Raw genomic sequence first — 21,222 nt, 5'->3', positions numbered from 1 at the left:
ACACATCCTGTCGTTGTGGAAAAGATGTCAGTCTGTTTCAGAAGGGTCAAATTATTGGCATGCATCAAGCAGAGAAAACATATATGGAGATTGCAGAAACTACCAAAATTGGGTTAGGAACTGTCTAACGCATTGTTACAAACTGGAAGAATAGTGGGGACCCATAGTCTTTGAGGAAAAAATGTGGACCGAAAAAAATCCTGAATTATCGTGATCGGCGATCTCTTAAACATTTGGTGATATCAAATTGAAAAACAAAAATAGAACTCTGGGCTATGTTTAATAGTGGAAGTAAGACCATTTCCACAAGCACAATGCGAAGGCGACTGAAGAGATTGTAGCCTTAAATCCACTAAGCAGTGAGGCTAACAGGAAAAAAGGGCTTCAATTTGCTGGAGAGCATAAAGATTGGACTCTGAAGCAATGGAAGAAGGTCTTATGGTCTGATGAGTCCAGATTTACCCTGTTCCAGAGTGATGGGGACATCGGGGTAAGAAGAGAGGCAGGTGAAGTGATGCACCATCATGCCTAGTGCTACTGTACAAGTCTGTGGGGGCGGTGCCATGATCTGGGGTTGTTGCAGTTGGCCAGGTCTAGGTTCAGCAACAGCAAGACAAATTTATTTGTATAGCACGTTTTAGTACAAAGACGATGCAAAGTGCTTTACATGATTTAAAATATAGGAAAATAAAACAGAGTAAAAGCAAGTTGGAATAAAATGTAGAAACAAAATAAAACATGGAAAAATAGAAACTAAAAGCAAATATTAAAAACAGTTGGATAGAAAAGTTGAACTAAAGATGTTTCAGTCGAAGGCAATCCTAAATAAATGTGTTATTAATCTTGATTAAAAAGATCTCAGGCTTTCTGCACTTTTACAGTTTTCTGGAGGTTTGTTCCAGATAAGTGGAGCATAGGAACTAAATGCTGCTTCTCCGTGTTTGGTTCTGGTTCTGGTTCTGCAGAGTAGGATGGAGCCAGAAGACCTGAGTGGTCTGGAGGGTTGATACACTGATAACAAGTCTGTGATGTATTTAGCTGCTAAGCCATTCAGTGATTTATAGACTAACAGAAGTATTTTAAACTCTATTATCTGAGATACAGGGAGCCAGAGTAAAGACACACAGTAGGCTGTGTGCTCAAAGAATGAGGTCAGGTGACTCCTTGAATTTACTGAATGACCAGGTTATTCCATCAAGGAGTTTTTTTTTTTTTTTATCCCTGGTGGCACGGGCTTATTCCAAGATGACAATGCTAGGATTCATTGTGGTCAAATTGTGAAAGAGTGGTTCAGGGAGCATGAGACATCATAATCACACATGGTTTGGCCACCACAGAGTCCAGACCTCAACCCCATTGAGAATCTTTGGGAGGTGCTGGAGAAGGCTTTGCTCATCTGTGAGGTCTTGGTGAAAAATCAATGCAACACTGGGTGGAAATAAATCTTGTGACAGTGAAGAAGCTTATCGAAACAATGCCACGGTGAATGCGTGCCATAATCAAAGCTAAAGTATTAGAGTGTGTGACCATTTTTTTGGTGGTGTCTTTTTTGTCCAGACAGTGAATGTAAAACATATATGTTTTAGTGGCAATGAAAGATAGGCTACAGAATTGCCAAAACTACCCGTCTCCCTTTAAAAATACACTATAAACTTAAATCACATTTCATTCTGATGCTTCTCCACCCTTTAGAGCTGTAACAGCTTCAGCTTTAATGGGAGAGCTTTCCACAAGTGTCTTTATGAGCTATATTTATTCTTTCAGCAGCGCCATCGTGAGGTGAGATACTGATGTATGAGCATGAAGCATGACAAAAAAAAAAAAAATTCAAGTGACGAAAAAATCTGGCTCGCAGTCTCAGTTTCAATCTCACAGGTGTTCACTTAGGTTCAGGTCAGAGCTCTGTGTAGGTCATTCAAGTTCCTCCACACTGAACTCACTCATCCCGGTCCTTATCGAGCTCTGTGTGTACTGGTGCACATTCATACTGGAAATGGAAGGAAAAATATTTGATGTCTGAAAGACCAGATTAAACTGTTGTATCTAAAGATTTTTACTAAAGAAAATAGAAATCTGCAGCAACCCCAGATCATAGCACCGCCCCTCTTTAATTATTATAACTTAATAATTTGGTAGTAAATCGAGGTAAGCCTAAATATCCCATATCTTCAATGTTTTGTATTTAATTGACCTTCAGATTGTTTTTTTTTATTTCCAACAAATTATTTATTCAATCATTTGGTTTTATGTTACTGTTTTTTTCTATTTTGTTACTGTTTTTTTCTCTTTTACTTATAGATGAATGTGCATCCAATTTATTCCCTTTTGTATCCTGTTTTCCCCACAAGCCTTTTTATTTTTCATGTATTCTTTTTACATTTTTCTGCCTCCTTCTTTTTACTTTTCCTTATGCATATCTGCCGCATGTAAATACGGTGGGATGTCCTGGGATATTTAAAGCAAAGACATATTAAGAAATATAGAATTAATTCTCATTTTGAAATAATTTATAAATGTATTTGTTTGGCCATTTATATATGTCCGATTTTATATTTAATTCACAAGTCAGTTTCGGTACAACACGGTTAGCCACAGTGAAACTCCCCCTTCACAGTGGATACTGCGTCAACAGTGCTTCCGCTTTTGCTAAAATATCGCGAGATTTAGGTAGCAGTGGGGAAAAGAAAATGGAATCCAATGCTAGCATGGTAGCTCAACAAATCTAACAATTAACTGGAAATCGTAACATACATCTAAGGTATGATATTTTCCTGCTTTTTATGTTCCCAAACAGCATTAATAAATACGGCTACTTTTAAAACTTAGACATTATCAGTTCGCCGCCACGGCTAGCTGGGTTAGCATCAGACAACAATGTCGGACGCTCTTAACTAGTAGCAGTTCTCCTCTGGGGCCTAACGGAATTACTCGGCTCTGTCGCTGAGAGCGAAAACGTGTTATTTTTGCGGTTTTGCAGCTGGCCGGGGTCTGTTATGTAAATTAATAAGGCTCGTTTCATTACTGCTTCTCAAACCACCGTTAGTTAAAAAAGCACAATTATTGTTAATGAGTACGAACGAACAGCAGCCCCAGTTTTTGTTTTGGTAAACACGATCAAATCTAGTCCTTACCCCTCAGTCTCAAACGGTTGATTAGCATTTATATCGATATTATAGCATAAAGGGTACAGAGGGCAAAACAAATCCTCAGCCTATAAAACGAATCCTTGTTAGTTTTTATCTTAAATCCATGTTTTGGAATTCAATCTGTTAAACCAGACTTGGCAGAGATTACTCCTGGATGCAGATTACTAGCCGGGTTGTTTTTAAACAGCTGCAAGTTAACCAAACACTGAGCATTACGGATCATCTTTAACTAACCTGTGGTTATATTTTGTTGGATTATGTTGCAATCACCAAACTATTATTAAAGGAAAACAAACCCCCTTTAAAAGGAGGCAGAGTTCAGTTATCCTTTATGTATCATCTGATCTGACTTGTTTCTTTAATATCTTCGCATCTTTTGCTTTTTGAATCCTTAAGCTGGTGGATATTTAGTTGTAGTTTTAATCTATCTTGCTCACTATACAAAAGCGCTACTTTTAGATTCCTGTACTCTAAATATTTTTAGTGAGGAAATAACGTTTGTTGTGACAAAAATGTCACCAAAAATAAAATCCCATACACCTCAGAGGAGAAGATTCCAGATATATGCCTACCCCGATTTCATATGCTTGTTGCCATTTCATTTCAACAAACCGCTTCATACTGATTCACTTAAATCGATGCATATAAATTTTCTTTTTAGTTGAGTATTTTCATAATTTATAGCAACTAGCATTGATACAAATGCTTATAATTGTTTTGAATGCTTATATAAATGCATATAACATATTTTTTCTTGTTGTACGGTTTGTATTAGAGCCTATTTTAATTTATTAATGTTTATAGCCCCTTTGGGAATGTTTACTCATATGAAATATGACAGATTATGACCCCAGGTCAAAGCTAAATAACTAAATGACCTCCTGTGTGTTTACATATTTATCTGCGGCATAAAACCACATTTCCTTACTGTAGACTGAGTAGACAAGATCATTGTTTTGTTTTTTTAAATGTATCTCTTGTCAAACTGGATCTAAATTGATGCCAGTCACTGCCAAGCTGGATGTCCCACAAAATCCTTTAATTTAAATTGTTTACGGACAGGTTTGCTGCCTACTGCTGTCGGCATGGACTCAATAGAACAGACCAATGCACTTAATGATGATGGTAGTTCAGGTACAACAGGTGAGTTTCTTAAGCAAGCAGCTTAAAAAGGTCAAGCTGTCGCTTCTGTTTTTCATTCTTTTTTTGTCTATAGACGGACAACAGAGCCAGTCAAGCGGGGCGGACTCTGGCACCAGGCCGTCCTTGTCGCAGGTTAAAAAGTCCTGGGGATTCAGAAGGACAACCATTGCTCAGCGGGAGTTCATGGAGGAGGTCGGAGATGTAAGCTACAGTCCCCCGCTGGTTCGAAGGGGCAGAAGTCGAAAAGCCAACAAAACACCAGAGACAAACACAGAGTGCAGCACCAAACAGAGAACTCAAACAGCTAGGAGTGTGATAGAGAACCTGCAGTGGTCTGCCCCTTCCTCACCTGTGTCAGAAGATAGCAAGGAACCACCCGTGTCAGAAGATAGCAAGGAACCACCAGAGACATCTGCTGGAGGGGCCTTTGATCCCAGCTTATGGCAGGACTTTGGATCTGCTTTCCACACTGCCTTCTCTCTGCTTGGTGGCGATGAAGGCCTGACATTCACAGATGCACTTGCAGTTCCTGATTTTTTGGGGCCTGCTAATGAAATTGAGCCCGCTGATCCACAGGCTGTAGAAGACAATGAGGTCCCTGATGATGTGGATGACATGGAGGTTACACAGCCTCAGGCTCCTGAAATGGACGATACACAGCCTCGTGCCCCTGACAGTGTCGCAGAGAGACAGAGCGATTATATGGTTGTGGTCTCTAGTCAAGAAGAGGACAGTGATGAACTTAGTCTGTTGCAGATAAAAGAGCGGCTGGCCACCAGCAGCAGACAGGAAGACTCAAAGACTCGAGGTGGGAAGGGGGGAAGAGGAAAAGCTAGGGGGAGAGGGAGAGGCAGGGGAAGAGGTAGAGGAAAAGGGAAAGGGAAAGGTAGAGGCAGGGGCAGGGCAGCGGAGCTTCAGGCGATCATTGCGGACTGTGAGGAGATGGATGATGATGACGTGATGGTTGTCGATGCAGATGAGCGGCACGATTTACACGAGGAGAGCACCCAAAATGATCCGCGGAGCCCTCCAGAAATGGAATCAACAACTGACCGCTTTGATATAACTCTGAATGCTGCTCTGCAGTCAGTCAGCGCAGACTGCATGATCTTAGACGGTGATTTTAGCCAAAGCGGTGCTGGAACCCGTGGCCAGTTTGATGATGCACCAGATGAGAAGGAGGGAGAGGAAGGCAGGAAACAGGGGGAGACTATAGGAGAGCTTCCAAGCGTAACAGAGAGTAAGGGACATGACTCCGCCATGTGCTTCGTCTGCAGCCAAACACACATGAAGAGGTACATGCTCTTTTCTGGTAACAAGGTCTGTTAACTGAGAGGTTTGCATAGCTGTTTTGTATGTTTCACATCGTGGAACGTCTTCTTTTTTTTCAGGTTCATGATCTGCTGTAACAGCTGCCAGGAGTGGTTTCATAGTGCCTGTGTTGGTATCAGTGAGACACAGGAATGGACGATAGAAGAGAAGGAACAGGAGTACACGTGTTTAACCTGTACTACAACGAGGCAGACCATCATCCACTTAGAGTCTCACCTTGAGCCAGACCTTAGCTTTCCTGAATGTCTGACACTAAGTCCTCCTGAAGTGGGATTGGAGCAACAAGAGGAGCAACAGCAAGCTGTCAAGGTTTGAATTTCACTTGGATTGTTACCCGTCCACGAATGGCTCAAAGCGTGTAGGCCAACCAAAATAGTTGCCGCTTAACTTTTTGGGCATTTTGCGGCGCTGATTGGCATATTTAAAATTTTAACACAAGTATAACAGATCTTCAGTCGCTGATATTTTTTTCCTGAAAGGGTTCACATGTAAGTTGGGTGATCTATGTTTAGGAGGCTGTTTTAGTGGAGGAGAGGGAAGAAGAGAGGGAAGCTCCGCAGACAAGGCCTGAAGCGGAAGCTGAGGGTGACCCTGAAGCTGAAGTGGAAGCTGAAGCCGAACCTCAGAGCGAGATGGAGACGGACGGTTCTCTCGGTCTGTGCACAGGGCCTGGCTGCGCAAAACAAGCGCTGCCGGACTCTGTTTACTGCGGCACCGACTGCATCCTCCAGCATGCCGCTATTACTATGAAGACTCTTTCCAGCGCTGAGGTGTCTAAATCCAAACGACCACAGAGGAAAGCTGCAGCAGTCAAACCTGCAAAGGTAAGCAAAACTCTACACTAGGTGGAGTAACTATTTTTTAGTTTGGTGGATTTAAAGGATAATGTTTTTGATGTCGATGTGTTTCAAATATTCCACGCAGGCTCAAAGCTCGCACCGAACATCTAAGAGGTTGTCGAGAAAAGCTTTGGAGGATGCTGAGGAAGTGGAGATGAAGGAGGAGCACGCAGAGCGGGAGGAGCCGTCTGCTTCTCCTAAAACCTGTGACCCCAGTCTCACAGATGTTATGTCAGCTTCCATACCGTCATCTAGCCTAAACACCACGTGTATGTACCACTCAGTATTCATCCAGTACACATTCAAGCAGTTTATTCACCATGCACAAAGCACTTCCTCAGATATCATAGATTTGTCCTTCCCTTTTAAATCTATTTGCGACATCAAACCAACACACAATCCCTGCACACATATACGTTTTCTCTCTCTCGAATGACTGACAAGTAGCAGGGGTCAGCACTGGGGGTAAGTATGTTCAATTTTATTGTTGCTCTTGAATTTCAATGTTCTGTCGAGACCCCTTTTTTGGATCATACTAGGCAAACACTCTTAAACCGGTATTAAAAAGAAACGCTCGGGTAACATACAACAGATGAGTAGAAGGTGTGCGGCCGGGTGTTGTCAGGTGCATTTCTGCTTTTTCAAACTCGAATATTCTTCATCTGAACAATGAACAAATCCCCACAAGTTGGAAAACATTACTTATTCTATGACCAGTAAACTTTAATGAGGAACCCTTCCTAAGGTTTTTGCTATAGGACTTTATATTTAAGCTTTACATTGTGCACCCATGATTAGCTGTCCTGAAAGAAGCAAGCTGCTCAGGAATGCTGTCTGCATTTCATTCAAAAAGGTTCATTAGTGGCAGCGTTTCACCTTTTCTCTGACAAAACCCAAGAAACCCATCTCCATTGCTGTTTTATGGGATCACGTTTGCTCTCCTGCTTTGCTTCTAGTTAAAAACAAATAAAAAAAAAACATGCTCTCAAAAGCATACAGGGTGGGACACATCTCTTGCACACATTTCTGCAGAGTACTGGAAAAAATTCTGTGATCAATCTTCCAACAAAAATTTCATAGTAAACATTCACCTATCACTTTCAGCTGAAAAGTGCTGATATCTTATAGTTCCTGGGCATGCATATCACACAAATGCCCATGTCACAATGTTTTTTTGTGAACGAACAGTTTCTGTGCATTCATGAAGCTTACACCACATAAAGAGCTTTGCAAAGTAGGTGGGACACATCTTACACACTTTTAACAATACTTCTACAATACCTAATCCTGCTGAATGCATGTTGCATCAAAGCAAATCGGTCAGTTTCTTCTAAAACAAGTCGGGATTGTTTAACTTTTACCATTAAAAGATAGGGATACTTGATTTAAACAGTTGCAATGCTTGTCTGTAGTACCCTGCAAAAATATTTGTATGCTTTGAACATTTTGACACTTGTTGCATTACAACCACAAACTTTAATACATTTTTTAGGATGCATAAAAAGTAGATCATAATTTTAAAAAGGTAGAAAAATAATTTGTGGTTTTAAATCGAATATTTTTACTTATAAAAATCTGAAAAGTATGGTGTGCATTTTTAGCCCCCTTTTCTCTTGATACCACTAATTGACATTCACCTCCAATATTTAGTAATTAATGTCCAGTTGTGTCTAATTTTACTCTCAGTAGAAATACAGGTGCATCCAAAAAAGGTTAAAAAAATAAAACAACTGGACTTTTATTCAGCTTCAGAGTAAAAGTCCAGTTGTTTTATAGTTTTAACCTTTTTTGGATTGATCATGACCTGGATGACTGAGAATACAGGTGTGTTGATTGTTGGAAAACACAGCAGAGTGTTATGGGAGTTTTGGGTGGAATATTAAACAATAGTAACTGAGTTCCCATCTTTACTAAATGACGAGACGGTGTTAATGACGTTCCAGCACTTTTATTGAGAAACAGAGCAGAGATTCACATAGTTGGAAAGTAATCGCACCCCACGGTTCCGCTGCAGTCTCTGTCTGCCCTGTCTCTGTCTGTCTCACCTTCCGGCTTCCCCTAATATTGCACCGTGGCCTTGGTTTGAGACATAACAAAGACAGTCTATCATAGACAATAATCATTCTACGCAGCATTCAGCCTTGCACTCAGCAAACAGTGGATCTTATACACAGCCATCATGTCTCCAGGCCTCCTCTGTCCGAGTGGTGTGAGGCCATAGTGACTTCAGAATAATAATTCTTATAACACAGAGCAGGTCAGGGACAGAGTTTATGAAAAATTTAAAGTGGAGTAAGGATATAAAACAACATCCTAAGCATTGAACTTGCAGAGCCCTTCAACCCATCACCAAAAAATTGAAAAAGGACGACACAGCAGCCACCCTACTAACACATGGCTGCCCATCTAAAGTGACAAACTAAATCAGGATTAAGCAGCATGAATCAGGGAAATCTTAGTCTTGCTGTCCCAATTCTTGCATTTAATAATTAGTGGCAAAAAGCAAACCATGATTGAACAAAAATAAAGTCCCGTATGCTGTTTTCTACAGGCCATGTAAAGGACACAGCAAACGTGGACGAAGATTGCCAAAATGGTCAAAGTAGAGGTTTTTTTTGTTTGCATGCTGGATGCTATGAGTTGGGGGGGGGGGCTGACATTACACATCAGCCCAGATGCATCATCTTCAAAGTGAAACATGGTGGTGAAAGCAGAATGCTCTGAGGCCATTTTTCAGCTGGGTTAGGGAACCTTGGTGAAGCTACATACAGGGCATTACTAAGAGAACCTCTCTTAAAAGCTGTAAAAGTCTTGAGACACCTAGCAGGGCAACCATTCTAAAATTTCAGCCTGATCTGAGACTGAGTGGTTTAGATCAAAGCACATCTTTGTGTTAGAGTGGTCTTGCCAAAGCCAAGATCTAATCAAGAATCTGTGATAAGACTTGAAAATTGATCTACTCTCCATCCAGTCAGTCAGGCTGAGCTTGAGCTATTTAAAAAAAAAAAAAACATAGAAAATACATCTTGTAGGTGTTTTGAAAGCTAGAAGGGACATACAACAAATCTCTTGTTGCTGTAATTATAATAAAAGGGTATTTGACAAAGTATTGACACAGGACGGCTAAAAAAACAAATGCATGCCACACGTTTTGGATTTTATGTGTAAAATATTTTGAAAACCATTTACCTGTAATAAAATTGTTCAAGGGGAGTGAATGGTATTGGAAGGCATTTTTTTCATGATTTGATTTGGGAGCAACTCATTTTTAGTCTAGTGTCCAAAAGTTGAATTAATTGCCTAGTGAGCTTTTTTCCAACAGGGTTTAATTTTAACTGCAACTTAGACTCTTACTTTATGCTATAGAATATGCCGGTTTTCTGATGGACTGCCTGTTCTACTTGAGGGGTGCTTCTTCTGATTTTGAAGCATATTATGTTTTTATTGTTCAGCAGTCAGATGCTACCGACATGCACCTTTTTTCCCTGAACTATTTTGTGAAGAGTTGCACTTAAACACAATTTGAGAGCAACAGAAGTTTTTTGTTGCATAAAATGCTCCATTGCAAATACAGAGCCCCTGCATTTCACAACTTTCCATATTCATGCCATTTATATCAGCGTTCCACGTTTCTTAGTGAGCTAACTCTCACATTTGGTTGTGTAGTGTTTAAACTTCCATTATCTTCCGTACATAACTCTCAAATGCACCTTCTCTTAACTGGTTGAATAAATCCCCCGTCTGACCATGGAGAATACGGCTGGCTGCTTTAGAGCAGGAGGAGTTCATTTTGCCAATTCACAACATCTATCATCTGAAGACATTTCACTAAGTCAGTTCTATCAGAATGGTTAAAAAAGTTTTCTTTCTAAGCAAACCCAGCAGACTGCACCAAGTCATTGACTTGCATGGTTCGAACATCCTGGATCCCTCATACTGAGAATGCATGTAGTGACATTGGAGAGGAAAACTCTCCTTTAACTAGTAGAAACCTCCAGCAGAACCATTCTCAGCGTGAACGACCATCTGCCACTACCGACTGTGGGTTTGAGAAGACAGAACAGAGACACATAAAAAGAGCAAGACAAGTACTGATCCAGGAGTGCTTTGTATGTGAGAGAAGTGAAAGGTTAATGGCAATACTAGCTCCTTCAGTGACTTGATCTTGGAGAGAAACACAGCTAAGCAGATATTTGAGCCAGCTTTCAAGTCTAAAGGATAATAGAGAGCACATACAGTTAATCGCAATAAAAACTCAGCCAATGGCTGTGTCTAGGATAGAGACATGGTTAACCACTGAAAAGATAGGACTAAATGTATCATCTACATAAGGAAAACATGAAGTTGTTAGCATCCGAAGGTTGCCCCCCTACAGGATAGTGTTGCAGCCAAACAGAATGCCAGGCCAGATTTACCTACTATGAAGAGAAAAACAGGGAGCACATCTAGTTGAAATAACAGAAAATAATGCCAAATTGGAGAGTAGTAGGACAATGTAGCCGAATGAAGGAAATTGCGTTTTAATATCTTTCAGCAGCCTAAGCCTATATAAGCATTACTACAGAGGTAACTCAGGTTAACCTAAGCCACTCTAACTATAAACTTTGTCAATAAGGAAAGTTTTAAGCCTGGTCTTAAAAGTAGACAGGGTGTCTGTCTCACTGACTAAAACTGGGAGCTGGTTACACAGCAGAGGAGCCTGATAACTATAAGATCTTACTCCCATTCTACTTTTAGAAATTCTAGGAACTAGTAGACCTGCAGTCTGAGATTGAAGTTCTCTAGAACATATGGAGCAATCAGATCTCTGATGTATGATGATGCTTGATTATTAAGGGCTTTGTTTATGAAAAGGAGAAGTTGAAGTGCTATTCTTGGTATAACTGGGAGCCAATGAAGGGAAGTTGAAATAGGATTAATATGATCCTGTTTTTAAAATTTCCATGGAACTCTTGCTGCAGCTTTTTGGATCAGATGGAGCCTTGTAACTGCATTTTGTGGTCTTCCTGTTGGTAAAGAATTACAACAGTCTAGCCTTGGAGTAACAAACACATAGATTAATTTTTCAGCACCACTCTTGGAGAGGATATCTGACAATATTTTGGTGGTGAGGGGAGGAATTCCTAGAAGTTGACACCATAGTTTCTATGCAGGGTGCATTATATGATACATTAGTAAATATGCTATACAGTGTTTGATTAGAGTTCTACATCAGTAAAAGGCTTTCCTGTCTCTTGACCTTAGGGAAAATTGCAGTTCAACAGTTACATCTTGGCCAGGACACCTTTTGTAAAAGAGATTAATAATCTCAGTGGATTTCTTTCCTGGAAAAATAAAGGTTAAATAAAGAATAAAGTTACACTTTTGATGCTCCGCTGGAGCAGAGCACCATTTTTATCTCAGAGTGCTGGGGATCTGTTGAAAAGCCCAAGTTGGGTGACAATAAGCCAACTTTGTTCTCAAGTCATGGTGTGAATACAATGATGGTAGCTGTGTCAAGAGTACGTTTCTACTCAAATACTAACACATGCATACGTATTCATACACAAACATACACAGATTGCTGCAAACTACTCGCACTACTCGTTTCTGACATTACTTGGGATCTCTTACCAGGATCAACCTTTTTTTTTTTAATTTTTTTTTTTTTATAAATCTTTGCAATTTCTTTGTAAAGTCAGTATCACTCCTCAAACTCAAGTAGGTCTTAAGGTACTTACAGCTGATGTTTGTAATGTCAGCTGATCAAAATGCCAGAAAATGACACATCTTATTTAAGATTTATCAGACATGAGGGCTGTTGATGCCTTCCCTTTTCAATCCCTTTAAAAACAGATAAAATGTGCCATGGATCGCAGAAGTACAAGCATAAAACTTGCCGTGGAAACATAACTTGGACCAAGTCTTGATATATACTGATGGCCAAAAGAAATCTTTCCCCATGACACCAGTTGTTCAGTAGTGTATCATAACCCAAGGGACCACCTGTTGCAAACACCTCTGCCCGGCACCTCATGGAGCCACTGAACCTCTTGGTGTGCAGCTGTGAAGTGCTGGCACATTCCTGAAGAGGATCCCGACTGTGCAGCTGGCTCCTGGCAGAAACCGGTCAAGTCTCCAACTGTGATGCAGCAATGCAGCTCAGTTTCTCGCTGGGGTGGACGTCAAGGGATGAGACTGCATCTTCACTCCATGATATTCCCATAACAAATGTGAGCCGGGTGTCTGAGTGAGGCCGGAGAGCAGAGGTTTTGTCCTGGTGAATTACAGAACTCCATGGAATCTTTTTAAATGGTCACAAATGTTGCTGGTGCATGACAGATATCCAGCCCCCTACTTTATGGTCCTTATCCCAATGATACGTTTCTTTTCCATCAGTATATACAGCAAAAAAGCAATATACCCCAACTCTTTACATAACACACTTTTCGTCCAGACATTACTCTTATCTTTGTGGTGATTTACTGTTCTTTTTTGACAGTATATACACTTTTTTGTATAATGCATTGAGGAGTTTTTTGGTCTCTAACACTCTGTATGACATTAACATTGTGTCAACCAGTTATCAGGCTTTTTTATATGGATTTTATAAAAGAAAACTGACTGGAGTAAAAATATTAGGCCAATATAATTCGGCAAATACTCAATACCCTCAACGTATTTTGTTTAAATGCCAAACAATTTTGATTTATTACTATGGATACAAAAATTTTGAGTTGAATTTCATGAGTTTCAGTATCATTAAAAGCAGTTATTGAAAGTTAAAAAGATTAATTTAGATTCTTAGTTTTAAATCCCACATCTTAGTACTGCTTACAGCAAAAAGCTAAAGAAAATGAATAAAATCATAAGGAATACTTAACGTCGCTGTTTTCCCTCAAAACCTGTTTGTCAGCTTACTCTCTCTTGAGTCTCCATCAACAAACTTGCCAAATTTAAAGTAGACCCAATAATAAAAAAAAAAAATCATTTTCTTTTTGTGAAAAGACCCATAGAGGTATTTGTGTTTTTTTTTTTTTTTTTTAATGAAGCTTCCCATGGATACAAAAAAATCTGTGGTCATTTGAAGTATATAAACTTTAGAGGAGAACTCAGTTTTTGCTTAATGATTGCCTTAAGCATAAGGAAACAAACATATTGTTTGAAATGTACTCATGACAATAGTCAGCGATTCATCTATGCACTCAATATCGTAATGTATTCCTCAAAATAAAGAAATGAAACAGAATATAAGTAAAGAAGAATATGTCAATAACTTTTGAAATATAAAATCGGTGTGTGTTCCGTTGTGTTTCATTCAGTATAAGTATATGAAATTTAACAATAACAATAAATTATCCTCAATAGAGAGAGACGGGCCAGCTGTCAGTATTAAAGAATACAAGTTTTTGAAAAGTAAAATATCCTGTCAAATTGTTCCACGAGATTAAACGCCTTTTTAATGAGATTCCAGAAACAGTGCTCCAGGTTGCTGTTTTTCTTTCCCCCAGCTGTATAAATTTCAAGACTAGAGCGCTAGTCACCCATGTGTTGCTGCACAATGCTAGTCAGTATGTTTACAGACGGCTACTACCCTTTTTCCTTACAGGAAAATAACAAAATCAGCTTCTTTCAAATATTTATAATCACGCTAAATCATGACAGTCATGACTTACAAAAGGATAACCAAAAATATCGGCCTTCATTTTCATAAAAATTACAATTCTGGAGCAAGACAATCTTTTTGTGAAAATCATAATACTCCAGAACTATATTTGACTGGTATGACTATCCCTTGCCACAAGGTATGCATAAACTTAATCTGTCAAAGGTTATATTCGTAGCCTACAGTCTGGCCTCCACTGTTTCACAAGGGAAAACTGGACATTATGCCACTGTCACAATGTTTCGCATGTCAAAGTTTAAAAGACAATTATTTTTCATCCATATAGAGTCACTGAGTTTCTGTGTTGTCAGTTTCTGCATCGACTTTAGTTGACGGCTTATTTGTGTTTGCTTCTATTGCCGACTGTGTTAAACCATGCTCTGCCAGACAAAACCCAAACACTTCGATTCTGAAAGAAAGGCCTTGTTGACCCGTGACTTGGATTGTGTCACGCTGTTAGAAAAGGTGGAATAGTAAATAATTGCTAAATTAGGTCATGATGATGAGATGAGCAAATGATCATTTCATGATTTTAACGTTTATTTTGGCTAAATCATAACCTGTCTAATTTTAAATCTATTCACTTTTCAGACCAAACAATAAGTGCAGTTTTTTTTCACCATATCTCATTTATCCCATTTGGTGGTGATATTTCTCTCATAAAAATACCTACATATTCTTGATTTAAAATAAACTAAAAGTATGTTTTTTTTATTTATTTCTATTTATTTCCTACTTAACAGGGCAAGCTTTGTTTTGTTTTTCCTGCGTGTAATATGAGCAAGTCATCCAGTGCTGTTGTCATGGAAACAGCAGTGACTCTTAATGGGTGTCAACGTAAACAGCACTTTGCTTATTTATTTTACAGTGCACATGTTGTGGAATGCGTTAGATGGGTTGCATCTTGAAGTGTTTTGGTATTACATGCTTTCATATTGTGCACTTCTTAAAATCAATATATCAAGATATTCATTAGTTAATCACTTCCCTACCTTTGACTAAAGCAGCCGATTTTAACACACAAGCGCCCTCTACTGTCGCAAAGAAAAATATCCAGAGTAAACCACCTTTATTATTTCTAGTATTTCAAAGTTTGGTATATCTGTGTGAAAGAACATTGGAAAAGAAAAAAAAAGCCTGGGAACTTTTGTGTAGAAATATAATATTTTAAAAATGCCATTATCTTATATTAATGAAGAGTTAAAAAAAATAAATGGACCTTATGTGCTAAAATAATCACCTTCAAAAATAGCTATATATCTGTTTGAAAATGTTTTGAAAGATTAATCAGAAGAAGCCAATACTAATGTAATTAAAACTATATTGAAACTTGTTTATTATTATTATTATTATTATTATTATTATTATTATTATTATTATTATTATAAGTCATCCATCTGATAGGAAATAGACTGATTAATCAGAAATTTAGCTCAGTAAAAATGTACTTCCCATTTAACATGGTAGTTTTATATGTTTACTTTTGTTTATATAATGTTTATATATAGGAAATGTATTAAAGAGCTTAAAAAAGGTGGGCAGGATGCAGGTATAAGTGAACTTTGTTTTTGCAGTTTTATGTCTGAGAGCAAATTCATTCAGAAACTTGCACATAAACAAATTGACTTAAAAATAAGAGGAGGCTTGTGGTATTTGGATGTGCAGTTTTACAAATTTTTCGGGTTTGGTGGATAAAACAAGCTCTTGTCCGTCTGTGTGCCCTTTTAGAAATATACTTGTAGTCTCACCAAAAACCCAAGTTTTCAGGCAAACACATCTCCAGCAGAAGCAGCATCTCAGATCTGTTCACAAATGGACTCCTTTTCTGCTCAAGCAAAGACCCGAGCTACCACATACGTATAATTGCTTGTGTGCACTACATACAGCTTTGCAACAAATATTAAGATTCTTATACATTCATACATAATCAGTAGATGGCAAAACACTAAATGAAATTTGTACCAAAATATTTGTGTAAAAACTTTCAAAATGACGATCAAACTCACATGGGTACCATTCATATAATTTCTTTAATTCATTATAGATGATGTTGAAATGTGAAATTCATCGGCAGTCATTATCACATTGCTTTGTGTTGTTTTTGATTTGACGTTTTTTCTTTTAAACAACACCTTCACTGTTTAATATGACTAATGAGAGGTTCCTTTATTCTATAAAACCACAACTCTATATTTTTGTCCTGAGTAGTTTCTGCAAATACGTACCTTCGCCCTACATTCCTTGTTTGGCTCAACTGCAGCTTCTCCCCAGCAAACTCATACTTTTCATTATTTCTTCTTGGTGGCTTTTTTATAATGTGTTTACCTTTAGAGCCTGCTACAAACTGAGTAATTTAGCCACATTTTATTTTCATAATTTTGTTGTCACCGAATGCTTTTAAAAAAATTATTATTTCTTAAAGTTCCATCAAGAATATTCTCGTGTTCTGTGGAGCACTATGGTTTAGGTCAAGGATTGGTGTACAAACACCGCATTTCTTGTCTTTTTTAATGCATACTAGGGTTCCCAGATGTTTAAACGAGCTACAGACTGGATCTACACAGAATATTTAAGAGAATCAGCAACAGTTATTATTTGGCAATCACTTAACGTTATTTGAACAGGTGGTAGCTGCAATTGCTGCTTGAGGAAGATGTCGCTCTTTGCTGTAGGGCTAAAACAAACAAATTAATTGTGATTAATCGATTATTGAAATAATCGTCAGTTAATTTAGTAATCGAATAATTAACTGGAGTATGCAGACTCTAAAACATGCTATTTGCAAACCACTCAGAGCCTTGATTAAGCCATGACTGTACAAAATATGTACATGTTTTACAATTAAGATGGAAAAACCTTCTATCTATCTATCTATCTATCTATCTATCTATCTATCTATCTATCTATCTATCTATCTAGATATCTATCTAGATATATATCTATCTATCTATCTATCTAGATATATATATCTATATCTATTTTAGTGGATTAATTTTCACCAGAGTTTCTGCTTAATCTTCTGCTCAATTTAAATTGTATACACACACACACTAAGTGTTAAATGTTGAGTTGCTGTCTAGATTGTCTTAAAAGTACAATTTCATCTTTTTGAATTAATCGTGTGTATTACAAACAATGAGTCCATTGTACCATAAACCCTGCACTTTAGCCTTTTGGCGAGAAGTAATACAACTTGCGTTTAAATTTGTTGTAAAAAAAAAAAAGATATGATTGAAAACCTGCAACAACAGAACATTTTGACTTTGTGCAAAATACTTAACCAATATAAATACATTGTCACAATTAATGAAACTTTATTTTTGTTTTGATCAAGTGGAAAAAAAACACGGAATCAGTTAATGAGGAGGAAAACGTGTTGAAACGGCATGTAATTTACATTCCTAAAACAAAATACCTGCACGACCCAGACAGGCAATTAAGGACTGCAAGAACAGATAAATGAGTTCTTCTATTCCAGGCTGCAGAAATAAAGTTCTTACTAACAGGGTACTTTCATACTTCAAAGGAACTTGCCTGGAGAACCCTGAGGAACAAGTCTCGCTCACTGCAGCATACCCACTTCATATTCTTCAAACACCACATAAGAAAAAAGGTTCAGCTCAGAATATTCATCAAAAACAAGCTGCAAGAAATCTTAAACCATGACTGCAAGAACAGAAAGACAATGATTTGTTGTTGCAAGCCCAGGAGAGAGAGCATATTTCTCTGTTCTTGCAGAGTGTGTATAGGCTTATAATCTAAATGAGCACACTTACAGACTTAATGAGATGTACTTGGCTGATTGACAGGAAATAGTTGAACTGACAAGAAAGTTATGAGTTGAAACAGTGGAAAGAAAAAAACTCATTCATGATGGTAAATAAACACTGTGTATAGCAGAAGATATTAGCTGTTCAGTCATGTGTATTCAAAATGTGAAGTACAAACAAAATTGGAAGATTGTTAAAGTTTAAAAAATTGTAATTAATCCAATGGAGCTTCAGGACAGAAAACAGCCCAAAGCAATAACGTACATCCCCATAAATTACATCTAAAAAGAAGCTAGCTAGTGGTACACTCCTATAGACTAGTATTTGGTAATAAATCCTGATTCTGCATTAGCCTAAAGAGTTGATGGTGAAACATTTATTTTGTGCGAGCCTATTGAAACGCATAAAGATGACTGCCTGAAGAAAAGCAGATTTCCACTATCATTAATGATTAATATGGGAAGAGATGTCAAGTAAAGGCAGCAGAAGAGAGGGCAGTCCATACTTCTGTGATTAATTCATAATGATTGTCATATTTTTTTTAGCTCTATTCAAATTGCAAAAAAAAGGTGCCATTAATTTTATAACATATGGTGTGTTTTACAAAGCTAGAATTTTAAGCTGTCAAATAAAATGGCAGTCCATCATACCATTTTTTATTTACATTTTCTTTGTGGAGATCTAAGTAAAACAAATTTACTGAACGTCTCCCAAAGACTAGCGATGACATACTCCCGAGGGATGAATGTTAGGCACACTGATTGTCTCATCTTTTTTTTTTTTTTTTTTAAACACACATTCAGACACATATTTGCACAGATTCATGTCAGGTTTTCCTCATTCTAAGGATAAAAAGATTGTTTTCTTATCCTTACATTGGTTCAGCCCATGGTAAAGTTTGGATACGCTTGACCTGCATGCAGACATTTGCATTTTCTAAAGCAAAAAGAGAAAGGTCTGCATGTGCATCACTCACTTTTCTCAAATCTGGGATAACATTAAGATGCCTTGTTAGAAGCTGTTTTACTTCTTTAATTTTTCTTTTTATTCATTTCCCTGTCCTCAGCATCAACAAATATTTAGTGTTATGTAGTGTATGTCTATTCTTCAAAATCAATTGCAGAATTTCTTTTTCACCTTCGCTTTAAATATTTCTGTTTAATAGATGAGAATTGCTAACCTCACTCTTGCCGGATGGATGTAGTTCCGCCGAGCTCCACACGCCTCCACACATACATCTGGGATCGCTCCATTGGAGATGTTTCATAAGGAGGGGCCATATGAAAAATCCTTGCATATTATTGGATAAACCACTTGTCCATTATCTTTACTGATGTGCTACAAGCTCTACGGACAAGGGAGAAAACATTGTTTCCACTAACAAAAGCTTTCAAAGCCGTTTTCTGATGTTCTCCTAAAGAATTAATATTCGGTAGATTGGACAACACTGATGAAATAGCAGCACCAATGTTACGTCTAGCTTCCTCGCTGCGAGCCACCATTGTTGTCTGAATCCAAACGGTCGCTTCTCTGATACATCAGATGTACCAAAATCCTGTCCTCGCGATCCTGATTGGCTCGTCTATTTTATGTGGTATTGAAATCTTCCCCAAAGGCAGCGATTCCAGATGGATGTGTTAATGCCGTGTGGAGCTCGGCGAAACGACATCCATCTGCCGATAGGTTAGAGAATTCCAAAATGAAACAGCTTTTGTTTTATTGTAGTTTTTATCCATGTAACATAATACCCTATCTATGCCTGCTTTTGATCAAGGCTTTGATTTTAGGATCGAAGCCACCTGCTGCATCTGTCGACTTGTGTGCATGTACACAACCCTCGTTTCTACTCTTGCCACTGATCACAAACACATACTTGGCTATTTCGTTCCATACTGACACCTAGGTATTACACGTTCGATTTTTTTTTTCTATTTTGAGCACACCTCCAGAGCATTTAGACATTAGATAAAATAATTGTTTACTTTTTCTACATGCAACACTTCACAATGATGGCGCAAAAGCAAAAGCTTGAAGTTGTTGCCAAGTTATTGTGATTAAAAAACAGAAAAAGTAACATGTGGATTAGTATTCAAATATCTTTGGTGTGTCTCTCAGACTTCTGTTCAGCACCGGATTCAAACTTCAGATGTTTTGGAGTCCACCTGTGGTAAATTCAGTTGAATGAACGTGATTTACAAAGGAACATACATGTGGATATCGGGCGGCAAAGAGCTGAGGGAAGAATACAGAATATTTAATTTGCATTAAATGTTCCCAAAAATAAAGCACCATGATCTCCATTGAGTTGAAGCACCAGGAACCTCTCTTGTGCTGGCTTCCATACCAAACTGAGTAACTTTAAAAAGAAGGGGTTTGATCTGAAAAGTGACCCGGAACCCAATGAGTGAGGGTCCAGGGTTTGTGTTCTATGTGGATATAAACATTTTATATGGTCATTTCACTCCAAAAAAAAAGGCTTTATGGTAGATTGGTCAGATGGACATGGCAACCCGTTTGCACACACCTTAAAGATTACAAGACTGGAGAAAATGACATTCTCTAGTCTTATAAAACCAAAATAGTACTATATGACCTGAACTGAAAGTGTCTGGTCTGGCGCTAAGTATAGGGGTGGTAGCATCTTTTGATGCTGTTTTTTTTTTTTTTTTACTTTTTTTTTTTTTGTGGCAGGAAATGGGGAACCAGTCTGCAGAGATAAAGATGACAAGAGCCTGTTAAATATTACCAAAGTTGCTTAATTAAAAAGTATTGAAGAAAGGCTGCCGATATTCTACATGCAACATTTTTTAAATACACCGATCTACAGCAACTTTAAGCCTCATACCAGAACATTACTCACATCAATCAACTCTTCAGCCACATCTGAGCAATCGGCAGGTTTTGCGTCTGTTTCAGTGAATGCCAACGTTCATACTGTATTCCCAGCGACTTTCCAGTCTTTTCCCTCTTGAAATCATTTTATTTTGCGCCCCACCCCCCCACCAACTGGATCTTGGACATTTTTGCATCGTTTTGCTGGGAGATGCTAATAGGCGTTAGCCACTTCCTTGTTTTAATCCCTGCTGCGCATGCACAGTGACATACTTCCTCTGTTATTAAAAATAGACACATAATGCTTTATTTACTAACAAATAGAGTAAAAACAAATCTTAAAATGCCAAAATAATAACTAATACACCAGCAGTATGTGATAATCTTTCATAAAAACATTGTATGCAACCAGAGTGAGCTACTGATGTATAAATAAATAAAAAAAAGGTAGATAATGTGGCTATGCACCTTTTTAAAGATGGTGCAGTTCTTAGCAGCCTTGGCCAATCAATGAT

At 38.1% G+C, this 21,222-nt stretch overlaps 1 protein-coding gene across 1 annotated transcript in view; it reads left to right on the top strand.

Moving 5' to 3' along the window:
- The first annotated feature begins 2,661 nt into the window (after positions 1-2,661).
- Positions 2,662-21,222, top strand: part of LOC105928545 (death-inducer obliterator 1) — a 30,755-nt gene continuing 12,194 nt past the window's right edge. The window contains exons 1-6 of the mRNA XM_021318199.2: positions 2,662-2,758; positions 4,209-4,289; positions 4,363-5,584; positions 5,681-5,930; positions 6,134-6,445; positions 6,546-6,729. Of these exons, the coding sequence (XP_021173874.2) occupies positions 4,232-4,289; positions 4,363-5,584; positions 5,681-5,930; positions 6,134-6,445; positions 6,546-6,729 (2,026 nt within the window). The 5' untranslated portion in view covers positions 2,662-2,758; positions 4,209-4,231. The remainder of the gene's footprint in view (positions 2,759-4,208; positions 4,290-4,362; positions 5,585-5,680; positions 5,931-6,133; positions 6,446-6,545; positions 6,730-21,222) is intronic.

Source organism: Fundulus heteroclitus, chromosome 1 (assembly GCF_011125445.2).
Source record: "Fundulus heteroclitus isolate FHET01 chromosome 1, MU-UCD_Fhet_4.1, whole genome shotgun sequence".
NCBI classification, from domain to species: Eukaryota; Metazoa; Chordata; class Actinopteri; order Cyprinodontiformes; family Fundulidae; genus Fundulus; species Fundulus heteroclitus.
The sequence above is the reverse complement of the archived record's forward strand: the minus strand, read 5'-3'. Positions and strand labels throughout refer to the sequence as shown.